General features: G+C 34.5%; 1 protein-coding gene across 1 annotated transcript in view; it reads left to right on the top strand.

The window, feature by feature from the left end:
• Positions 1 to 19,291, top strand: part of ZNF654 (zinc finger protein 654) — an 81,999-nt gene that overhangs the window by 34,790 nt on the left and 27,918 nt on the right. Inside the window, exon 3 of the mRNA XM_044251168.1 lies at positions 11,543 to 11,624. Within this exon, the coding sequence (XP_044107103.1) occupies positions 11,543 to 11,624 (82 nt within the window). The remainder of the gene's footprint in view (positions 1 to 11,542; positions 11,625 to 19,291) is intronic.

The following is a 19,291-nucleotide window of genomic DNA, read 5'->3' on the forward strand; positions in this document are numbered from 1 at the left end:
GTAGTCAGAAACCTCCCAACAAACAAAAGTCCAGGACCAGATGACTTCACCTATGAATTCCAGCCAATATTCAAAGAAGAATTAATATCAATCCTTTTCAAACTCTTTGAAAAAATTGAAGAGGTGGGAATACTTCCAAACTCATTTTAGAAGGCCAGGATTACTTGGATACCAAAACCAGACAGGGACACCACAATAAAAGAAAAATTACAGGTCGGTGTCCCTGAGGAGCATAGTTAGAAAAATAGTAAACAAAATATCAGTAAACTGAATACAACAGCCCATTAAAAGGATCATGCACTGTGATTAAGTGGGGTTTTTCAGGGGATGGAAAAATGGTTCAGGCATTCACAAATCAATGTGATACACTGCATTAACAAAATAAAGAATAAAAATCATTATGATTCTCTCAAGAGATGCAGGAAATGATTTAAGAAAGTTGAATATCCATTTATGATAATAACTCTTAACAAAGTGGGTAGAGAGGGAGCATTCATCAGCATCATAAATGCGACATTTATCACAGGCCCACAGCTAACTTACACTTGGTGGTGAAAAGCTGAAAGTCTTCCCTCTAAGGATGCCCATTCTTGCCACTTCTATTCATATAGTAATGGAAGTCCTTGCCAGAGAAATCATGCAAAAAAAAAAAAAAAAGTTTTCCAAATCAGAGAAGAAGTAAAACTGTCTGTATTGGCAGATGATATGATATTTTGCATAGGAAACTATAAAGAAACCTGTTAGAACCAGTAAAAAAAAAAAAAAAAAAAAGTCAATAAATTTGCAAGACCCAAAATCAGTGTATGAAAATGTTACATTGTTACAGTGCTAATAATGCACTGCCAGAGAAATTTTAAAAAGTCCTATTTACAGCTGTATCAAAAAGAATAAAATATCTAGAAGTTTGTTCACCAAGGAAATGAAAGACCTGTATACTGAAAACTACATGGCACTAATGAAAGAAATTGAAGAAGACACAAATAAATGGAAAGATATTCCATGCTCATGGATTGGAAGAATTAATGTTGTTAAAATGTCCATTACCACCCAAAGCAATTTACAGATTTAGTGCAATCTCTATCAAAAATCCAATGGCATTTTTCACAGAAATAGAATAGATAATTCCCAAGATTTGATTCTAACCACAGAAGATTCCAAATAGCCAAGGTAATCTTGAGAAGGAAGAAAAAAACTGGAGGCATCATGTGACCTGAATTCAAACTATATTACAAAGCTGTAGTAATCAAAACAGTATGGTATTTTAAAAACAACAACAGTATGGTCTTGGTATAAAACCAAATACATAGATTAACATAACAGAATAGAGAGCCCCCAAATAAATTCATGCATATGTGGTCAGTTAATTTACATCAAAGGAGCCAAGATTAAATGGACTGGCTCTTTAATAAATGGTGCTGCGAAAACTGGATAGCCACATGCAAAGGAATGGAACTAGACCCCTGTCTTAACACTATACACAAAAAATCAACTCAAGATGCGTTGAAGACTTGACCTAAGACTTAGAGCATAAAACTCCCAGTAGAAAATGTAGGTGCTAAGGTCCTTGACATTAGGCTTGGCAGTGATCGTTTCGGATTTGACACCAAAAGCAAAAGCATCAAAAGCACAGTAAACAAGGGGGCTTACATCAAACTAAAAAGCTTATGCACAACAAAGGAAACCACCAACAAAGTGAAAAGCAGCCTATTAGATGGGAGAAAATATTTGCAAATCATGTATCTGATGAGGTGGTTAATACCCCAAAGATATGAAGAACTCATATAACTCAATAGTAAAAAAAAAAAAAAAGTCTAATTAAAAACTGGGCAGAGAATCTGAATAGACATTTTCCCAAAGAAGATAATACATTTGGCTAGCAGGTATATGAAAAGATGCTCATCACTAATCATCAGAGAAATGCAAATCATATCACAGTGAGTCACCACCTCACACTTGTTAGAATGGCTAGTATCAAAAATACAAGAAATAATAAGTGTTGGTAGGGATGTGAGAAAATGGAACTCTTGTGCCCTGTTGGTGGAAATGTAAATTGTTGCAGCCACTATGAAAAAAGGTGTATTGTACCTCGGAGAACTGAGAGTAGAACTACTATATGATTTAGCAATTCTTCTGGGTATTTATCCAAAGAAAGTAAAACCAGTATCTTGCAAAGATATTGTTACCCAAGTTCGTTATAGTATTACTTACAATAGCTGAGACATGGAAAGAACCTCAGCAGCCATAGATGGATAAATGGGTAAAGAATATGTGATATATATATATATATATATATATATATATCTTACATAAAATGTATGTATCTCGTATATATACCACAAAAAAAGAAGGTATCACGTTATTTGTGACAACATGGATGGACCTTGAAGGCATTTTGCTAACTGAAAGAAGTTAGAGAAAGGGTGCAGAGTTCGATAAGTTCTTTATAGATCTTAGATACTAGCTCTTTATCTGATAAGACATTTGCAGATATTTTCTCCTGTTCTGTAGGTTGTCTTTTGGTTTCATCAACTGTCTCTTTTGCTGCCAGCAGTTTAAGAGTACCTTTTTCCCTATACCTTTGTCAATATGTGGTTTTAAAATTTTTTTAATTATGACCATTGTCAAATCTGTTAACAAGTAGAAGGAATATTATAATGAACTGTCCTGCCCATCACCAGTTTCAACATTTATCAGCATATCATCAGTCTTGTTTTCTCTGTACATTCCCACTCCTTCCCATTTCTAGGTATCTGATCTTTTTTTCTTAATTTACAACTTTATTGAGATAAAATTTCATATTATTCATGGTTTGTTAGGTGTATAATTTGATAATTTTTAGTAAATGTATAGAGTTGAATTCAAACTCTGAAAATCAGAGAGGAAATTTTGAAGGCCACCAGAGTAAGGCATTACTTGATTTAGAAGACTAAAGAAATACAGCAGACATCGCAGATACTATGCCAGTCAGAACACAATGAAGTGACATCTTTTAAGTGCTGAAAGAAAAAATAACTCTCCAATCAAGAAAGAAAATTAAATATGTTTTCAGGGAAGCAGAAGCTGAAACTACTCATTCTCAGGAGACCTGAACTATCAAAAGATAAGAGTACTGATATGATGCCAGACAGAAAAATCTACCCCCAAAAATGAAGAGAGCTGGTAATGATAAAAACTGAAGATAAATATAAAAATGAACTTTCTTACTTTTAATGACTGTAAAACGTAACCATCTAAAGCAGAAATACTGTTTTAAAGGGCCTTTTTTTTTTTTTTAAAGATTTTATTTATTTACCTGACAGATCACAAGTAGGCAGAGAGAGAGGGAAGCAGGCTCCCCACTAAGCAGAGAGCCTGACGTGGTGCTCCATCCCAGGAACCCCAGGCCATGACCTGAGCAGAAGGCAGAGGCCCCAATCTGCTGAGCCACCCAGGGGCCCCGGGGCTGGGTTTTTTTTTTTTTTAAGATCTGCAGACTGTAGGGTGTGGTAACTACTCAACTCTGCTCTTACAGCACCAAGGCAGCCATAGACAGTACATAAAAGAATGCATGTAACTGTGTCTCAGTCCAACTTAACAGAAACTGGCAGCCAGTTTCTAAATGCCATTTTCTAAATGCTGAGACTTAAAACAAAAACTGTAGTGAAGCACTGTTGGTTTATAGCATATTCAAAATGAAAATGAATGACAAGAGTAGCACAAAGATGATTATATAATACCTAAAGCAGCATAATATTTGAAGGCATGCCGGGATTTGTTAAAGATACATATTGTAAATTCTGGGGTAATCATGAAAAACATTGAATATAGCATGGATATATTAAGCCTAAGTGGAGATAAAATGGAATTACAAATGCACTCAATCCAAAAATAGATGGAAGAGGTCACTGCAATAGTGAACCAGACAGAACAAATAGAAAACAATTATGAAGAGAAGAGGTTTTAATCCAAGCACATCAAAAATCATATTACATGTAAATGGTCTAAATCTATTAAAAAGACAGAAGTTGGTTGGATAGAAAAAAAAGATTCACTAACAGATACATAACCATACTCCTATGCACTTTTAATGTATACTTTGTTTACTCTTTACACACTTTACCCCCCCCCCTTTTTTTTTTAACTTAAAGAGATTACTCTTTGGAGATAAAGATTTAGTTCAAGGGGCGCCTGGGTGATTCAGTTGGTTAAGCTGCTGCTTTCCACTCAGGTCATGATCCCAGGGTCCTGGGATTGAGCCCCATATCGGGCTCCCTGTTCAGCAGGGAGCCTGCTTCTCCCTCTCCCTCTGCCTGCTGCTTTGCCTAGTTGTACTCCCTATCTCTGTGTCAAATAAATAAAAACCTTTAAAAAAAAAAAGATTTAATTCAAGTATATACCTCTTAGTATTCTGTTGGGTAGATGTACCAGTTTATTCAATCAGATCTTCTAATATATATTTGGATTGTTTCCATTATTTTCCTGTTACAAATAGTGCTATGATTAATATCCTTTTGCATGTATTTTGTTTGTTTGTTTGTTTTTGCTGGTAGATTTTTGGGGTGGATTCCTAGAATCTGTGTCAAAGAATAAAAAGTGAGGTAAATTTCCTAAGTAGTCCAAAGTTCTTTCTATAACAGCTCATACCATTTTGCATTTGCACCCACAAAATTAATCCTTGTTTACATTCGACCTCACCAATATTATGTTATCAATATTGTGTGAAATTTTTGTTAATGTAACAAAGGAGAAATGGCATTTTAGTATATTTTTTAAAAAGATTTATTTATTTTAGAAAGAGCACAGCAGGAGGGGCAGAGGGAAAGAGAGACTACTTAGCAAACTACATGCTGAGTGCAGAGCCCAATGCAGGGCTCAATCTTATGACCCTGAGATCAGGACCTGAGCCCAAATCCAAAGTTGGATGCTCAACCAGCTTAACCTGGGACACATCACCGAGACATCCTTCAGTGTAGTTTTAATTTGTATTTTATAACATGTGTTTTTTTCTTTTCCTTCCTTCCTTCCTTCCTTTCAAGATTTTTCATTTATTTGAGAGAGCAAGAGAGCAAGAGCAGAGTGAGGGATAGAGGGAGAGGGACAAGCAGACTCCACACTGAACAGAGCCCGACATGGGGCTCAGTCTCACAACCTGAGATCATGAACCGAGTGGAAACCAGCAGTCGGATGCTTAACTGACTGAGCCACCCACGTGCCCCTTAATTTGGATTTTTCTTATTGTGAGTGAAGTTGAACATCTGTTTGCATATCCTTACAAACCATTATTTTTTCATGATTTTGCTTATGTTGTTTGTATTCTTAGACATTAAAAAATGTAATTAAAATTTGTCAATATTCTCTATTGCTCTTGCATCTTGAATCATAGTTAAGAATAATTTAAAGGAAAATGATTTGTCTATAATCAGTCTGTATGGGATTTTTTTCCTGATATTGTAATGTTTAATTTTTTATATTTAAGTTTTGATGCACTTTGAATTTTTTCTTAATTTGGAAGCAAGAGAGAATCAGTTTTGTCTTATAACATTTGACTATCCAATTCGAAGAAATCAACTTTTTCCCTACTAATTTGAGATGCTGCTTTTGTCCTGTATGTGCTTTTCACATGCAATTTGTCTATTTTTGGATTTTTCGTTTCATTAGGCTATTTGTTCACGTGGCAGTACAGTGGTGGTTCAGTTATGGAGGCTTTACAAAATGTTTTCATATTGGCTAGCTCCTTTTCATTGCTCTTGCTGTTTCATGGTTTTTCTAGATACTCAGCTTTCTAGATAGTAAACTCGCCTACCTCCACAAAAACTTGCAAGTACTTTTATTGTATGTAAATTTTTAAATTAAGGAGAATTCAGTGCTTAACTTATTCAAGTATATACTTTATGTGTTCTTTACCTTCCTCCAGTCCAAGGACACTGAACAGTAATGCTAAAACTTCTCTTTCTAGCTTAAGTGCTGTGTATGTCATATTTTTGCTGTATTTTAAAGCCCAGATGAGATTATTTCTTCATGGTGTCAAAATTTGTAACCTGTATATTTACTAATCTTCATCCTGATCCTTCTTGCTAATTTAATTTCCTATATGAAAGCAGTTTCTATTTTTCTGTGGTTGTTTATATATACTTTTTTTTTTTTTTGTATTTGATGGTTTATAGTTTACTGTGATTAGCTAGGTATAGACTTATTTTTATTAATCCTTATGGGATTTCCTCAGCTTTCTAGATCTGAGGGTTGGTATTTTTCATCAGTTTGAAAAAGTCTTATCTTGTTTTTGTCTTTATCCCATTTCTCTCTTTTTGTGTGTGCAAGTATATAATTAGACATATACGTTCCATTTCCATGTATCTCCAGTTCTTGCTTTTGTTTTCTATTTCTTTGTCTTTCTACATTGTATTCTATATTAGTAAGTGGATTTCTTGCATTTGGAAAGTTAAGCATCATACTTAAGTGGAATTTTCCTGTGGTAGATAAACACATAAATCCACATTTGTGTATTGCAGGATGAAAATTATGTACGTGCTTCGGACCCAAAAAAAGAGTAACTCTCGTTATAACTCTCAGATTATCTACTATATATATCTTATTTTCAGGAAACCTGGTATCTTCTTATTACTGTTTGTAATAGATGAGAAAATATAGTCTGACTTCCAAGCATCCTGATGGCAGAATGTAGTTTGTTTCATAAATAGGGACTGTACCAGTACTCGAGTTATTTAAACTTGCATAACTCATAACAGTATACTGATTGATGCAAGTCAAGTAAGTATGATTATATATGGTATCATTTTTTAAATTCGGAGGCATGCAATTTATCATGTATTTGTCTCAGTATAATTTATGTTTTTATAGAAATCATTTCATTTAAGTGATTCTACTTTGAGTAATAATTTTAATTTACGTAAATGAACTTTAGTTAACTCATAACTTGGACTAAGGTTAATTATAAATTGATTAGTATATAGACTGGTAATATTAAGTATTATATTAAATATATTATACAAACATTAAACATTATATTAAACATATTCAAAATTAAAAACGGATATAGACATACAATGATAAATTTTTAGAAACCCTTCAATGATATTTAGCCAGATATCTTGAAAATCTGCATAATCTAAGTGAAGAAAAAATTAATGTTTCAACAAAATTGACAGTACATACCAAGGAACGTATCTATGAAGATCTTATGTTTGCTCTTAGATTATTATTATTTTTAAAAAAGATTTTATTTATTTTTGACAGAGAGAAATAGCGAGAGAGGGAACACAAGCTCAGGAAAGCTGGAGAGGGAGAAGCAGTCTTCCTGCTGAGCAGGGAGCCCGGTACAGGGCTCTATCCCAGGACACTGGGATCATGACCTGATGAGCCACCCAGGTGTCCCTCCTCTTAGATTATTGAAGGAAGAACTTTGATGGCAGTCTTAATAATAAAAATTAACAGTATTGTATTATTAGCGAGCATCAGTAGCAGTACCAGAGATTGTTCTAAGTGCTTTCCAAAAGGTAGTTATTATTATTGTTTCTGTGTTATAAACAAATAAATTGAGGCACTGAGCCATTAGGTGACTTGCCCAGGGTTAAATATCAAGAAAGCGGTGGAACTGAGATTGAAACCCAAACACTGTGGCTGTAGACCATGGGCGAGTAAAGGACCAGACAGTAAATATTTCAGACTTAGCTCATAAGGTTTCTATTACTACTACTCAGTTCTGTCATTGTAGTATGCAAGCAGCCACAGCCAATATGTAAATGGATGGGTATGGTTGTTTTCTTATAATACCTTATTTATTGATAGGATATTTGAATTTCGTATAAATTTTAGTTGTCACAAAATGTTACTCCAGATTTTTCTTTTCTTCTTTCCCTTCCCCTTCTTCCTCTTCCTCCTCCTCTTCTTCTTAACAATTTAAATATGGCTAACTATTCTTATCATGCATTATTCAGTAGGCTGTCACTGGGTCAGATTTAGCCTGTTGGTGGACAGTCGTCTGCTAGCCCTCCTCTAGATTGCCACGTATATTTTCGGGTCCTCCTCTGTTCTGTTCTGGACTCCTCCTCCACCATACAGTTCTTCCATGAGGGTTAGGTAACTTGATCTCTAAACATTTAGTTGATCCTTTATTCCAGTCAATGGGAAATACAACATATTTAAAACTTGAAGTTTCTACTTCTATGTATAATCTAGATTTTTTTCCCCTAGTGATTTCACTACCACATAAATACTTGTTTACTTCCCTGAAGCCCTAAGGCAGAGCTAGCTAGATTTGTTTTTATTTACTCTTACTTTGCATGTAATTTTAACATTTTAATATCGTTATCATGGAGTTGGACCTTGTTACTGAGGTAGCTGATAGTGGGGCATGCACAGATCTCTCTTTTGTAATGTTGGCTTCTCTTTCATGTTCACATAATTCAGACATATAATTCTGCATATTTTTTTGGATTCTGTACAAGGTCACATTGCGTCTGCATACTGAGATCTAAATGTATTTCATAGCACATTTTATTTCTGCTAAAAGCCTTTATTATCTCTCTCCCTCTTTTAATATGACTAATTGCCCTACCAGTCAATACTCTTCTACTCAACATAATGATACAATCCCTTTCCCTTCTACTTAGTGCAAATTTAACGCCTCTGTTTCAACAGGTTATAATATGTATGTGAAGTACAGTACTATGATAGTGCAGAATTAGCTATGTATTTGGAGAGAAGGAAGGGCATTTTAGACCAGATTCTTAGGTAAAATTGTGTAAATTGGTCTGGAGGAAGCAACAGATCCAAAGACCTTAAAAGCATAGAAGTTAAGGAAATGGGAAGAAGCTTGCTGTGATTGGAGAGCACGAAATATCTGATAAAATCTATGTGTGTAAGTATAGTTTTGAGGCAGACATAAAAGTTCTTATATCATGACAAGGAATTTGTATTTCCTGTTGTAGATTAACAATCTCAAATACCTAAATGGAATGGGAAGGGAATGATAGTAAAAAAATAAGCAGCTAGTATGTGGGAGAGTTGGATGGAGACTGGTGGGTTGGAAAGGAGGTTCATGTTCTGTGTAAAGGCAGTAATTGCTCAGCTTATTTTATCATAGAGAGATGCAAACCCTGTGGTATAGGGGTTCCTGTTTTTTAGGAGCCCAGAGAAACCTAGATTTAATCTGAAGTAGCAAAGTTTTTAAATATTAGCAACTAATTAAAATATTTTATCCATACAAATAAGTGTGTCAGCTGAAGGTCTTCACTTTAGATGACACAGTCCAAACAGCAGTTTGTGAAGTCTGTTAAGTAGTCAAATCATTCTGTGTTTTAGGATGATAACAATGGCAGCTGTATTAAACATGTACTTTTAAGTAAGTGTGGAATAGCAAGACTGGAGATAGGAGGAGTCTGTTCAAGTTTAAAGATGATGTAGATGTGAATTAATGGCTTAATAGGGATAGAGAAGATTCCAGAGGTACATTGATGGGGCTTTTTTCATATTCATTGATAGTAAAATAAATAATTGCAGAAGGGTTAAAAATGACAAATAATTCTTTACATTCTTGGCTCCCAAGTTCTGTTTTACTCATGTGGACTCAATGGTTTTACCAGTTTATTGCATATCCGTCTAGATAGTTTGACAATCTGCATTGATATTCTTGTGCCCTCTATCCTCTCCATCCTATCACACAAATGATAATGTAATTAATATATTTCTGCATTTTTTCTTAACAGTATATCTTAGAATTTTCCCATTTTCTATTCATATAGATTTAAGTGTATTCTCTCTAATATTCCCATTAACATTTGCATTATATTTCATTGTCTGGGTGTATTGTAATTTATTTTCCCAGTCCCCTGTGGTAGACAATTAGCATGTTTCTATTCTTTTGCTATTACAAATCATTTGTGGATGCATGTCCCTCAATATCTTTGAGCTGATTTGTGTATATTTGGCCGATTTGCTTTTGTAAGTGGAATTGCTAAGTTAAATGATTATGTGCGTATTGTAAATTTTCTGATGACTACTACTGTGTTGCCCTTTAAGAGAGGTAGTACCTCTTACCATCCCTCCAACAAGATATCAGAGCCTGTTTCTCTACATCAGAACCATTGTAAAATATATCAACATTTTCATTTTTGTAAATATGATAGAAAAGGTATTTCATCACTTACTTGAGTAAAGTCGCACATTTTTTCATATTTGAAAAAAAAATTCACTTGTGGTTTTTTTTGTGTGTGTGTGAGGTAGTCCTCTCTTAGTATTTTACCAGGTGGTTAGCTTTTTAAAAAATTAATACTTCAGGGGTGTCTGGGTGGCTCATTGGGTTGTGTCCAACTCTTGATCTTAGCGACTGTTGATTTTAGCTCAGGTCTTTTTCTCCGAGTCATGAGTTCAAGCCCTGCATTGGGCTCCATGCCCAGTGTAGATCCCATTACTTGTTCAAGCTTTTTAACAGAGATTCTCACTGTATCATTTTGCTTTGACTTCTTTTGTAGTTTTTGGTCTGTTGACACTTAAAAATTTTAAGTAAAGTTTTATAAAATATGGGGCATGGTTATTATGTTATATTTAGAAGTCTTTCTAATTATTGTGTCATACTTGGGGCTCTTACATAATTTTTAAAAACTATAGAGTCTCATAGTATGTTTGCATTCTAAAAACTTCATTCTTAGAGATTAGTTTGGATTAAAGGCAAAAAGTGAGTAAAAAAATACAACTGGGTATTCCTAGTTGAAGATCTTGTAGGTAATTAAAATCTAAAGATTCTGAGTTATTTGTCACTTGTTCTACTTTAGGACTGCTAAGTAATACTAAATAATTTCCATAGTTTTTCATGTTCGTGGTTAGGAAATAAGTCATATATCTTCTTATATGAAGTATAAATTATTAAAAACACAAAGTATTTAGTAACAGTGTTTTCCAAAAACAATTATTTAAAAAGGAGAAACCACAGATTTTTGGGCAGTCTGTTATCAGTGGGATAATCAAGGTAAGCCCAGAATTTGAGAACCCATGTGTTGTTTATTAGATACCTAATTGGTGATACTACTATAATATAAATGTTGCATGAAAGTTTCATAGTGACTTTCTAATTTTCTTATACTTTCATGTTAATTTTCCATCCTTTATATCCATCTGAAGAAAATTATATTTTGAATTTTCTAAGGGGCCCATTGTACCAGGGTGAAGCTGGACCCATTTTAAATCATCTTGACATGTGTAGCAACATTTTTGCCACCTGATACAACATTGCTTTTTTTTTTTGCATTGTGAACACTGGTAGGCGTGAGTAATGTAATTGTTCATTTTATAGTTCTAGAACTTCAGTATATTTCTTTGTATTTTCTTTGAGGACATTTAAAAGTTTACTAAAAACTTAACATGAATCTTAAATGATCAGTTTAATGATTCAAATCTGGCTATTTTAAAACTAAATATCTGATATTACATAGTTTTTATCTCTTGAGAATATTTTAAATTGGGGCCAAACAAACAAACAAACAACAACAACAAAAAAAACCAAACCCTAAAGAAACAACGGAAGTTATTATTCACTTGTTCTTTCTAGGAGCTTCTTTGAGTTGCTGCTGTTCTTTGGAAGAGATGAGTTTTATGAAGAGCCCTTAAAGGATATTCTTGGATCATTCCAGGTAAAACAACTTAGTCCATCGCATTTTGTGTACATTTAACATATGCCTTATTCTTCCCCTAAAAATGGTATATTGATTATTTATTGCTTTTAAGTTTTTATATTTACTAAGATGGCAATGGTTAGGATCCTATATATTTTACTAGCAGAAAAAGAAGGTTCTTAAAATTAACTTTTAGCTCTATTTCTAAAAGCAGTTCAAATTAACATTCCAATTCCACATTTCCTAGACCAGAGCTTGCTGCTACCACCCTTGTAGATTCCTAAGCACATCTTGCACATATACTCACACATTTTATTGCTATAGGCTTTGGTTTCAAAGCCCCATGTAGAACTCAGCCCTAAGAATAAAGGACTCTTCTTGCCTAGCCTAAAAGCAGGCTGCTTGTCCCATGTCCCTTTTCCCTTTGGATGTATCCTGATTTTCTCATATATTTATTGGTTTTCTCAATAGCCTTCCCAAGATCGGAAGCATTTTTTTTTTTTTTAAAAACACATGCTATTTGAGAGGAGAAAGTAAATCCGGAAGAGCATGACAAAGATCCAAAGACCTGTAGATGCAAAAAAACAAAAACAAACAAAACAAAGACCTGTAGATGCAAGAACATATGATATGTGATTTTTTTATTTTTATTTTTGTTTTTATTTTTTTTTGGACAGACAGAGATCACAAGTAGGCAGAGAGGCAGGCGGGGGTTGGGGGGAAGCTGGCTACCTGCCGAGCAGAGACCCAATGTGGGACTCCGTCCCAGGACCCTGTGATCATGACCTGAGCCGAAGGCAGAGTCTTTAACCCACTGAGCCACTCAGGCGCCCTGATCATTTGATCTTTTTACCATATACTTGGGAAGCAGTATCTAGTACTCTGTCTAACTAGTATGTCCTTGTAATCCCATCATCATTCTCTGGGGTGGAATAAAGGAAGATGTAGTTTGAGCTCCCTCTAGGGGTGAAGTTTTTAGACATTTTCAATTTATTCCTGCGATGCGTTTAATAAGAGAGGCTTTAGGTCAACTAGGAGTATTGTCCATCTTTAGGAAGAAGATCAGCATAGTAACAGAAAAGTCATGCAGTGTTTTCTCTCACCTAGAATATTTATTTTGTATTTTTGAAATAAATTTTTTAGGCTGAATTAAAATAGATTTATGATTGCTCACTCTGGTGCGTACATAGACATAGGAAAATTAGAAGCAGACTTAATTGGCTAAGATATATCTAAACTTCTTCACATTCAGAATCTGACTCTAGATATGTTTTTTCCACTCAGTCACTCTCTTTTTCTCTACCATTTTGTCTTCAGTGGCATCAAACGTGTTGATGAGGTAGCATTTCCTAAAATAGTTGATAAATGAGCTAAAAGCTATTGGCACTGGGCTTTTAAAAGCTTAAGCTGGTTTTATGGTTCTTTTAACCAGCCAGCTTTTGACTTCTGCTTCAGAGTATTGTTAAATTATATTAATTGCTCTATACCCTTCCCTTACCGTTTGCTTCCCACAAATTCAAAGAGTGCTAGTCTCTTGGAACGTATTGAGTCACCAGTATACCTTTTGGCCAGTTTTCATGCTGTCTCTTTGAATGTGCATGGATATAAAATGACAACTACATTGTGATCATTACTAGGCTGACTTGGATTCTAAAACAGCATTGACTATAAAGCATATTCTGATTTTAGAGTTGTAGAAATAGGGAAAAAATGTATCTTAGAATCAGTAAAACAAAGTATATTATATTAAACACTATACTTTATCCATTCTTATATTTAGCAAAGAAGTAAAAGTACCTATTTTCATGGAGCTTTTTTTTTAAAGTTTTATTTTTTTTTTTAGTAATCTCTATACTCTATGGGGCTTGAACTCATGACCTCAAGATCAAGAGTCCTGTGCATTTTCAACTGAACCAACCAGGTGCCCCATTATGAAGTTTACAATCTAAAGTCTATATTTAGTATTTAAAACTTTTGTAATTTTCCATTCCACTTTTCCTTGACACTTGTGTTTTTGGCATTCCATTCTTGAATTTTTACTAGGCAAATACTTACTTGGTTACCAGTATGTAGGCATTAAGCCCTGGGAAAAACAGTAGTAAGCAAAACCAGAAAAAAACCCCTCCTATTGTGGAATTTAATTCTTGTATAAAGACAGAAAGACAATAAATCAAATCTTCATATATTTGAGAGTATTTTGAAAGTGACAAATGACTCCTAGGAAAATGAAGCAGGCCAGGGAGATAGGGAATGCTGGCATGGTGGTATTGGGGAAGGGAATTTCAGTTTTAAATGAGATAGTCAAGAAATGCCTCATGAAGATGTTAACTGAGCACCGATAATGGGAACAGTTGAAGTGTTTGTAAAGTAGGTGAAAGACAATATTTGAATTATGTTTTAAATGTGTGAAATCATAACATCTGTGAAGGATTTTTTTTTTTTTTTTTTAAAGCAGGGTTTTCAATTCATTTTCAGAATAATTCCTCAGGGAAGAGTTCTTGTTTTTGTACTGTTTCCTGTCTCCTACTCAATTGCTAAACCCACCCCTCCTTTTGTTCTCTTCGTTTTTTAAAATCTCTGTGCTGCTTCTGCCATGCTATGACTTCTTACTTCCACCTTCTTTCTTCCTAGTCTGAATTTTCTTAAGCCTCTAACTCCTCCTTCCCAGGAGAGATTGCATCATCTTTCATCCTCCAGTTTCTGAACTGAGCTGTGGCTACTTGGTGTTTTCTGGCCTGTGCCCTTAGCGATGCACAAAGGGCCAACATGTAGTTCATCATGTACACTTACTGAAACTTTTGCATTTGCTAAGCTCTGTAAATTCCCCAGGCTTTTGACTTACCTCTGCTAGTCCAGTGATAATCCCAATGACACTTTTTGGAATGTTTTTATATTTTCTAATGCAAACTCTATTTCCCCAAGGGGTTCATTACTGTCCATCTTTCATAAAGATTTGTACAAGCTTAAGAGCTTGCGCTTTCTCTTCTACTCTAAGTAGGACAAACATAATGTTGCTCATAATTTAATATACCTGGGAATCTTAAAAAAATGCAGATACTGATTCAGTAGTTCTGGAGTGGGGAGCCTGAGAGTCTGCATTTCTGTCACTCAGAAATGATGACTGTGGTGCTTGTCCCCACACCACAATTTTGAGTTAACAAGGGATTAACATTCTTTGCTGGATTTGAGTTAATTATCTCTCCTGTTAGGGTATGGGCTCTGAAGTCATACTACCTGGATTTCCGTTTTCACAGTAAAACCAAAACCTGGCCCCTAGTTTATTTTTAAGATACTCTTTTCTTTAATGAATTTCTGATCTCCTAAAATCTGAGTTGCTCAAGTAGAAATTTTAAATCTTGTTACTGATTGACTGTAATTTTTTCTCTACCTTATTGCAAGAGAAAGTTTCATTCTTAGAGCCAGGTGTTCCATTTGCTAACTTCTAAAAACTTGATTTCTTAATTTTTATCTTCAGTAGTTTTTCTTTACCTCAAAGATGATGATACATTTCCTACATGGTGAGCCTACCAGCTTATTATTTTTAATCTGTTCATTGGTGAGCTTTCCATAGGCTTGTGATTGAATTCATACACTGGGTCTCCAAAACCCATTAATGTAATTAAATTTAGATTCCCAATGAAATGACAAAAATAACATGAGAACAGAATTCCTAATGAAGGTTGGAAACTAGGATCAGGATCTATATCAAGCCCTCAAGGATGACTCCATCTCAAGTGATAAGCCAAACAGTACTTGATTAACTGAATGTGATTAAAAAGGGGAGGAGGGAGGCCTTCTGAATGCTTTCCAGTAAGGCCCCATATCCCTATCAGCTTGTAACAGTGGAAACTGAAGAAATATCAGATGGTGGGCCATTAGGTATATGGCCAATCTCATTCTTGTTGGTCCTTCCTAAAAGTGCACCAGGTATGCAGTAGAGCCCACAAGGCAGGAATACTGATATGACTAAGCTGTCAATATTCAAAATAGGATGTATGGCTCTCCAGGAAAGCATTCCTTCCATTGAGAAAATGACCCAAACTAAATGCAGCCTGCCCCAATACCCAGAGGTTAGAAAGTTTTTCAAAGAGCTATGGTTGTCTCCCATTGTAGCTTTCTCTTTACTGCCTGATGGGCCATTGATCTAACAAAGTAAACTTAACCTTTTCTCTTGTCTTGGTTGAGCTTAAAGGAGTCAGAGAGACCTATTTACCCATGAGTAAAACAGCTCTCTGTTCTAGATATTCTAGGTAAAGATGAATAAAGAGATTAATGCCAGTTACCATCAGTACATGGTTTAGGTAAGAAGACCATTAAAGGATCAATTTTGTTCTTTCTGTGGTTGAGTTCAGGGTACCCCTCCATGAAACTGGAAGTGAAATTGTAAAGAAGGGACCATCCCAGAGAATGTATGGAGTTAAAATACTGTATGGAGATGAAACTTCTAAATTAAAAGTAGGTGATCAACAGCAGATTAGCTCCAGAAAAAACTCAATCAGTGAAGGAAATAGATCTCTAAAAATATATTTTCATTTCATAGTTACATGCAGCCATATCTTATTGTACAAGTATGTCTTCAATTTTCAGGATAAAGGAAAGTTCCTACAAATGCAGGACTCATGTAAAACAGGATTCTCACAAGGGAAAAAATAAAACGAGGCTGGCAGTGAACTTCTCCACTCTCCACTGTAACAAACACTGGAATAAATAAATAATGTCTGTGGAGTTTTTCAAGGGAAGAAATATTACATAATAATCTGCCAAGCCCTTTAGTTTATGAGAGAGGGCAACAGAAATAAATAGCTCAAATACTAGAAAAACAAAGCAACTGTAAGACTTTTATCAGAAAAAAAAATAAAGTATGCCAGCTGATTTAGAAATGGTCAAAACAAAGAATTTATAAATACAGTTGTTATAGAATTAAGAAATAGGACTGATGTGAGGAAACTAAACTTGTAGATTATTGTTAATATGGCTGTAATGAAAATTCTTTATGTTAGAAATGATTTTGGAAAAGAATATACAAGCACACACATGATAACAGAACCAAAATCTCAGATTATGATATTGATTGGATGGAGGTAAGGAAGGTAGGAAGAATCAGGTGTATTTTGGGGGCACTTAAGCTGATACAACCATATAGAGGAGTGCCATACACTAAGTAGACTACTTGGAATAAGCTGCCCAAAGACTTAATTTGGTAAAGTCCGATTCCTGGTATTTAAACCATCTTTGTAGTACTGGTTAAAATGCTTTTAGAGAATATGATCATACCAACTAATATCAAGACATTTTGAAGAGCAGTTTCAGAATTGTGTTCACATATTCTTCTCTTCTCTGATAGAAGTTCTTTCCTGTCTCTGCTTAATTCCATTTTGACTGCATATGATGCCACCCTACTTCCCCCACCACAAGCTTTTCTACTTTACTGAAACACTAATCCCTTTCTATTCTGTTTTGGTTTGATAAGTCTCTCCAACTATGCTGTAAGAGCTCATGGGCAGGAGCTACTTTCACTCCTGTGTCTCCAGCATTTAGTAGTCTGAGCCCTTAGTATGAATATATTTGCCAGTACAAATGAAGGATAAATAAGTCCATAGGCATTTCTTTCTTTGGAAAAAAAAATCCCTCTTAGACATCTATCATCATTGCTGAACTCTGAAAAACAAGAAACAATGAGGTGTATTTTCTGAAATTTACTCCATGGTCCATTGGTTACTACTATAAGTAAGATGGGGGACAGATCAACAAATGCATTCATGAGATAAATCCACTGAAGATTTACTTGTGGATTCTACTTTGACAGTGTGTAGAAAAATAAATTGAAGTCTGCTTAAGTGTGAGAAAGATACAAGGGAAAAGATTTCACTATCTGTGAGAGAAACATGCTTGACAAGTATTCCACATATTTAACACTGGGAATGAAAAAGACTGGTGTTAAAATTAAAGTTTCAGATTCTGAAATCATTTTATAAAAATGTATTCCTTAGATAAATTTTGTGTTGAAATGGGTAAAGCGTTGATATTTTTTCACTGTCATTTATGTTTGAAATTGTTACTCCTATTAATAATTCTTACATATTACCACCTCAGAAATATTTTCACTTTCTCTATAATTTTTTTAATAATCTGAGAAGGAAACATTTTACATCAACTGTTGAAGTTCTATGATCACTTTGAAGAGATTTAAGAGCCAGAGTTATTTTAAGCACAATATAATAAATAAACTTGAGACAGTTAAGCTCAAGGGACCAAGAGCAAGCCTCCAAAAGATAAGGCTGTCAGCATACATAAGTTGTGTATCTCAGGAAAGGCCAGTATACCCTCACACATGGAATGACAGTCATCTCAAAAGCAGGTACTAGACACTGCATTGATAGTTATTCATACCACACTATGCAACTATAAACAAAGATCTTATATTCTAAGCATCTTAAAATTTTGTGTTGTCAGGAGCAGGCATGTAAGTGCCTTCAGAATCAGTGATAAGATTAATAGTTTGAAAATAGCTCTGAAAGTGCATTAGGATCGTTGAAGCATTCATTGATCAGTGAAAGATGATTCTGTAGTGTCCGAATACATAACTGGAATTGTGAGCATATTAGTGCTTGAAGTACTGATTTTATGTTTTTCCAGATAAAATACTAGATCATAGAAAATTTAGCTGTAAAGAACTGTTAAAGGTCATTAAATCCAGTCTAACAAACACATGATGAAATGAAGGACACAGAGATTCATTCATTCATCCATCCATTCAGTAATGTTTATTGGAGATTAACTTGCCCAATTTGTAGCATTTACAGTATTGTGACCTGTTCTTGACTAAGTCTGCTGGCTCTTTTCTGCTGACAGATTTTATATTTCTCTCTTTGTGTGGGAACCTGTACTCAAGTAAATCTTGCATACACCTTAATTCTGCATCAGGGTCTATCTTACAGGTTGAATCATTATAGTAGCACTTCTCTGTTGGCCATTTCTTACCAATTTAAAAATGTTAATAGTAGTGTTGTGCTTTTATTAGCATGGCAGTCACCGATTCTGAAATTTGGTTATGCTCTCAGTTAAAGGTCGTGCTGTACTTACCATTGACTTCCCCTTCAGGTAAAACTGCCAATTGCTAATTTAAGTAACATTTACATTTACTACTTAAGATTTTTGAAATGTATAAAAATGTAATTATGTATTACACAGGGAACAATTACTTACATTTAAATATCCATTTAAATTGAATTGATATAATCATGTATTTGCAGCAGTGTAGATGTCAAAACAATAGGTTTAAAGAAATTTTTAAAAAAGTTTTATTTATTTAAGTAATCTCTGGACCAAACATGGGGCTTGAACTCATGATCAAGCCAGCCATGTGCCCCTAAAGAAATGTTTTATTTATACTGAACTGCTTTGTGACCTAACATTTTGAGACCTTCCAGAGATTTATTGAGGAGAGAGAAGAAGAAGAAATTAAGGTTATCTAAATGATAGCAGATGAAGGTCTATACTAGGGTGTAAACAGTAGAAATAACAGGAAGAAGTACATCAGATAATAAAGAAAATTGACATAATATTAGGATCAGTAGAAGACAGTGAGTTTTATGTTAGATTCCAAACCCAATGTAAGAACAAATAATATGTAAAACCAGGACTCTCTAGACTTCTGATAGGACAGCCATCTAGGTTTTAAAAAT

Source organism: Neovison vison, chromosome 6, assembly GCF_020171115.1.
Source record: "Neovison vison isolate M4711 chromosome 6, ASM_NN_V1, whole genome shotgun sequence".
Classification (NCBI taxonomy): Eukaryota; Metazoa; Chordata; class Mammalia; order Carnivora; family Mustelidae; genus Neogale; species Neogale vison.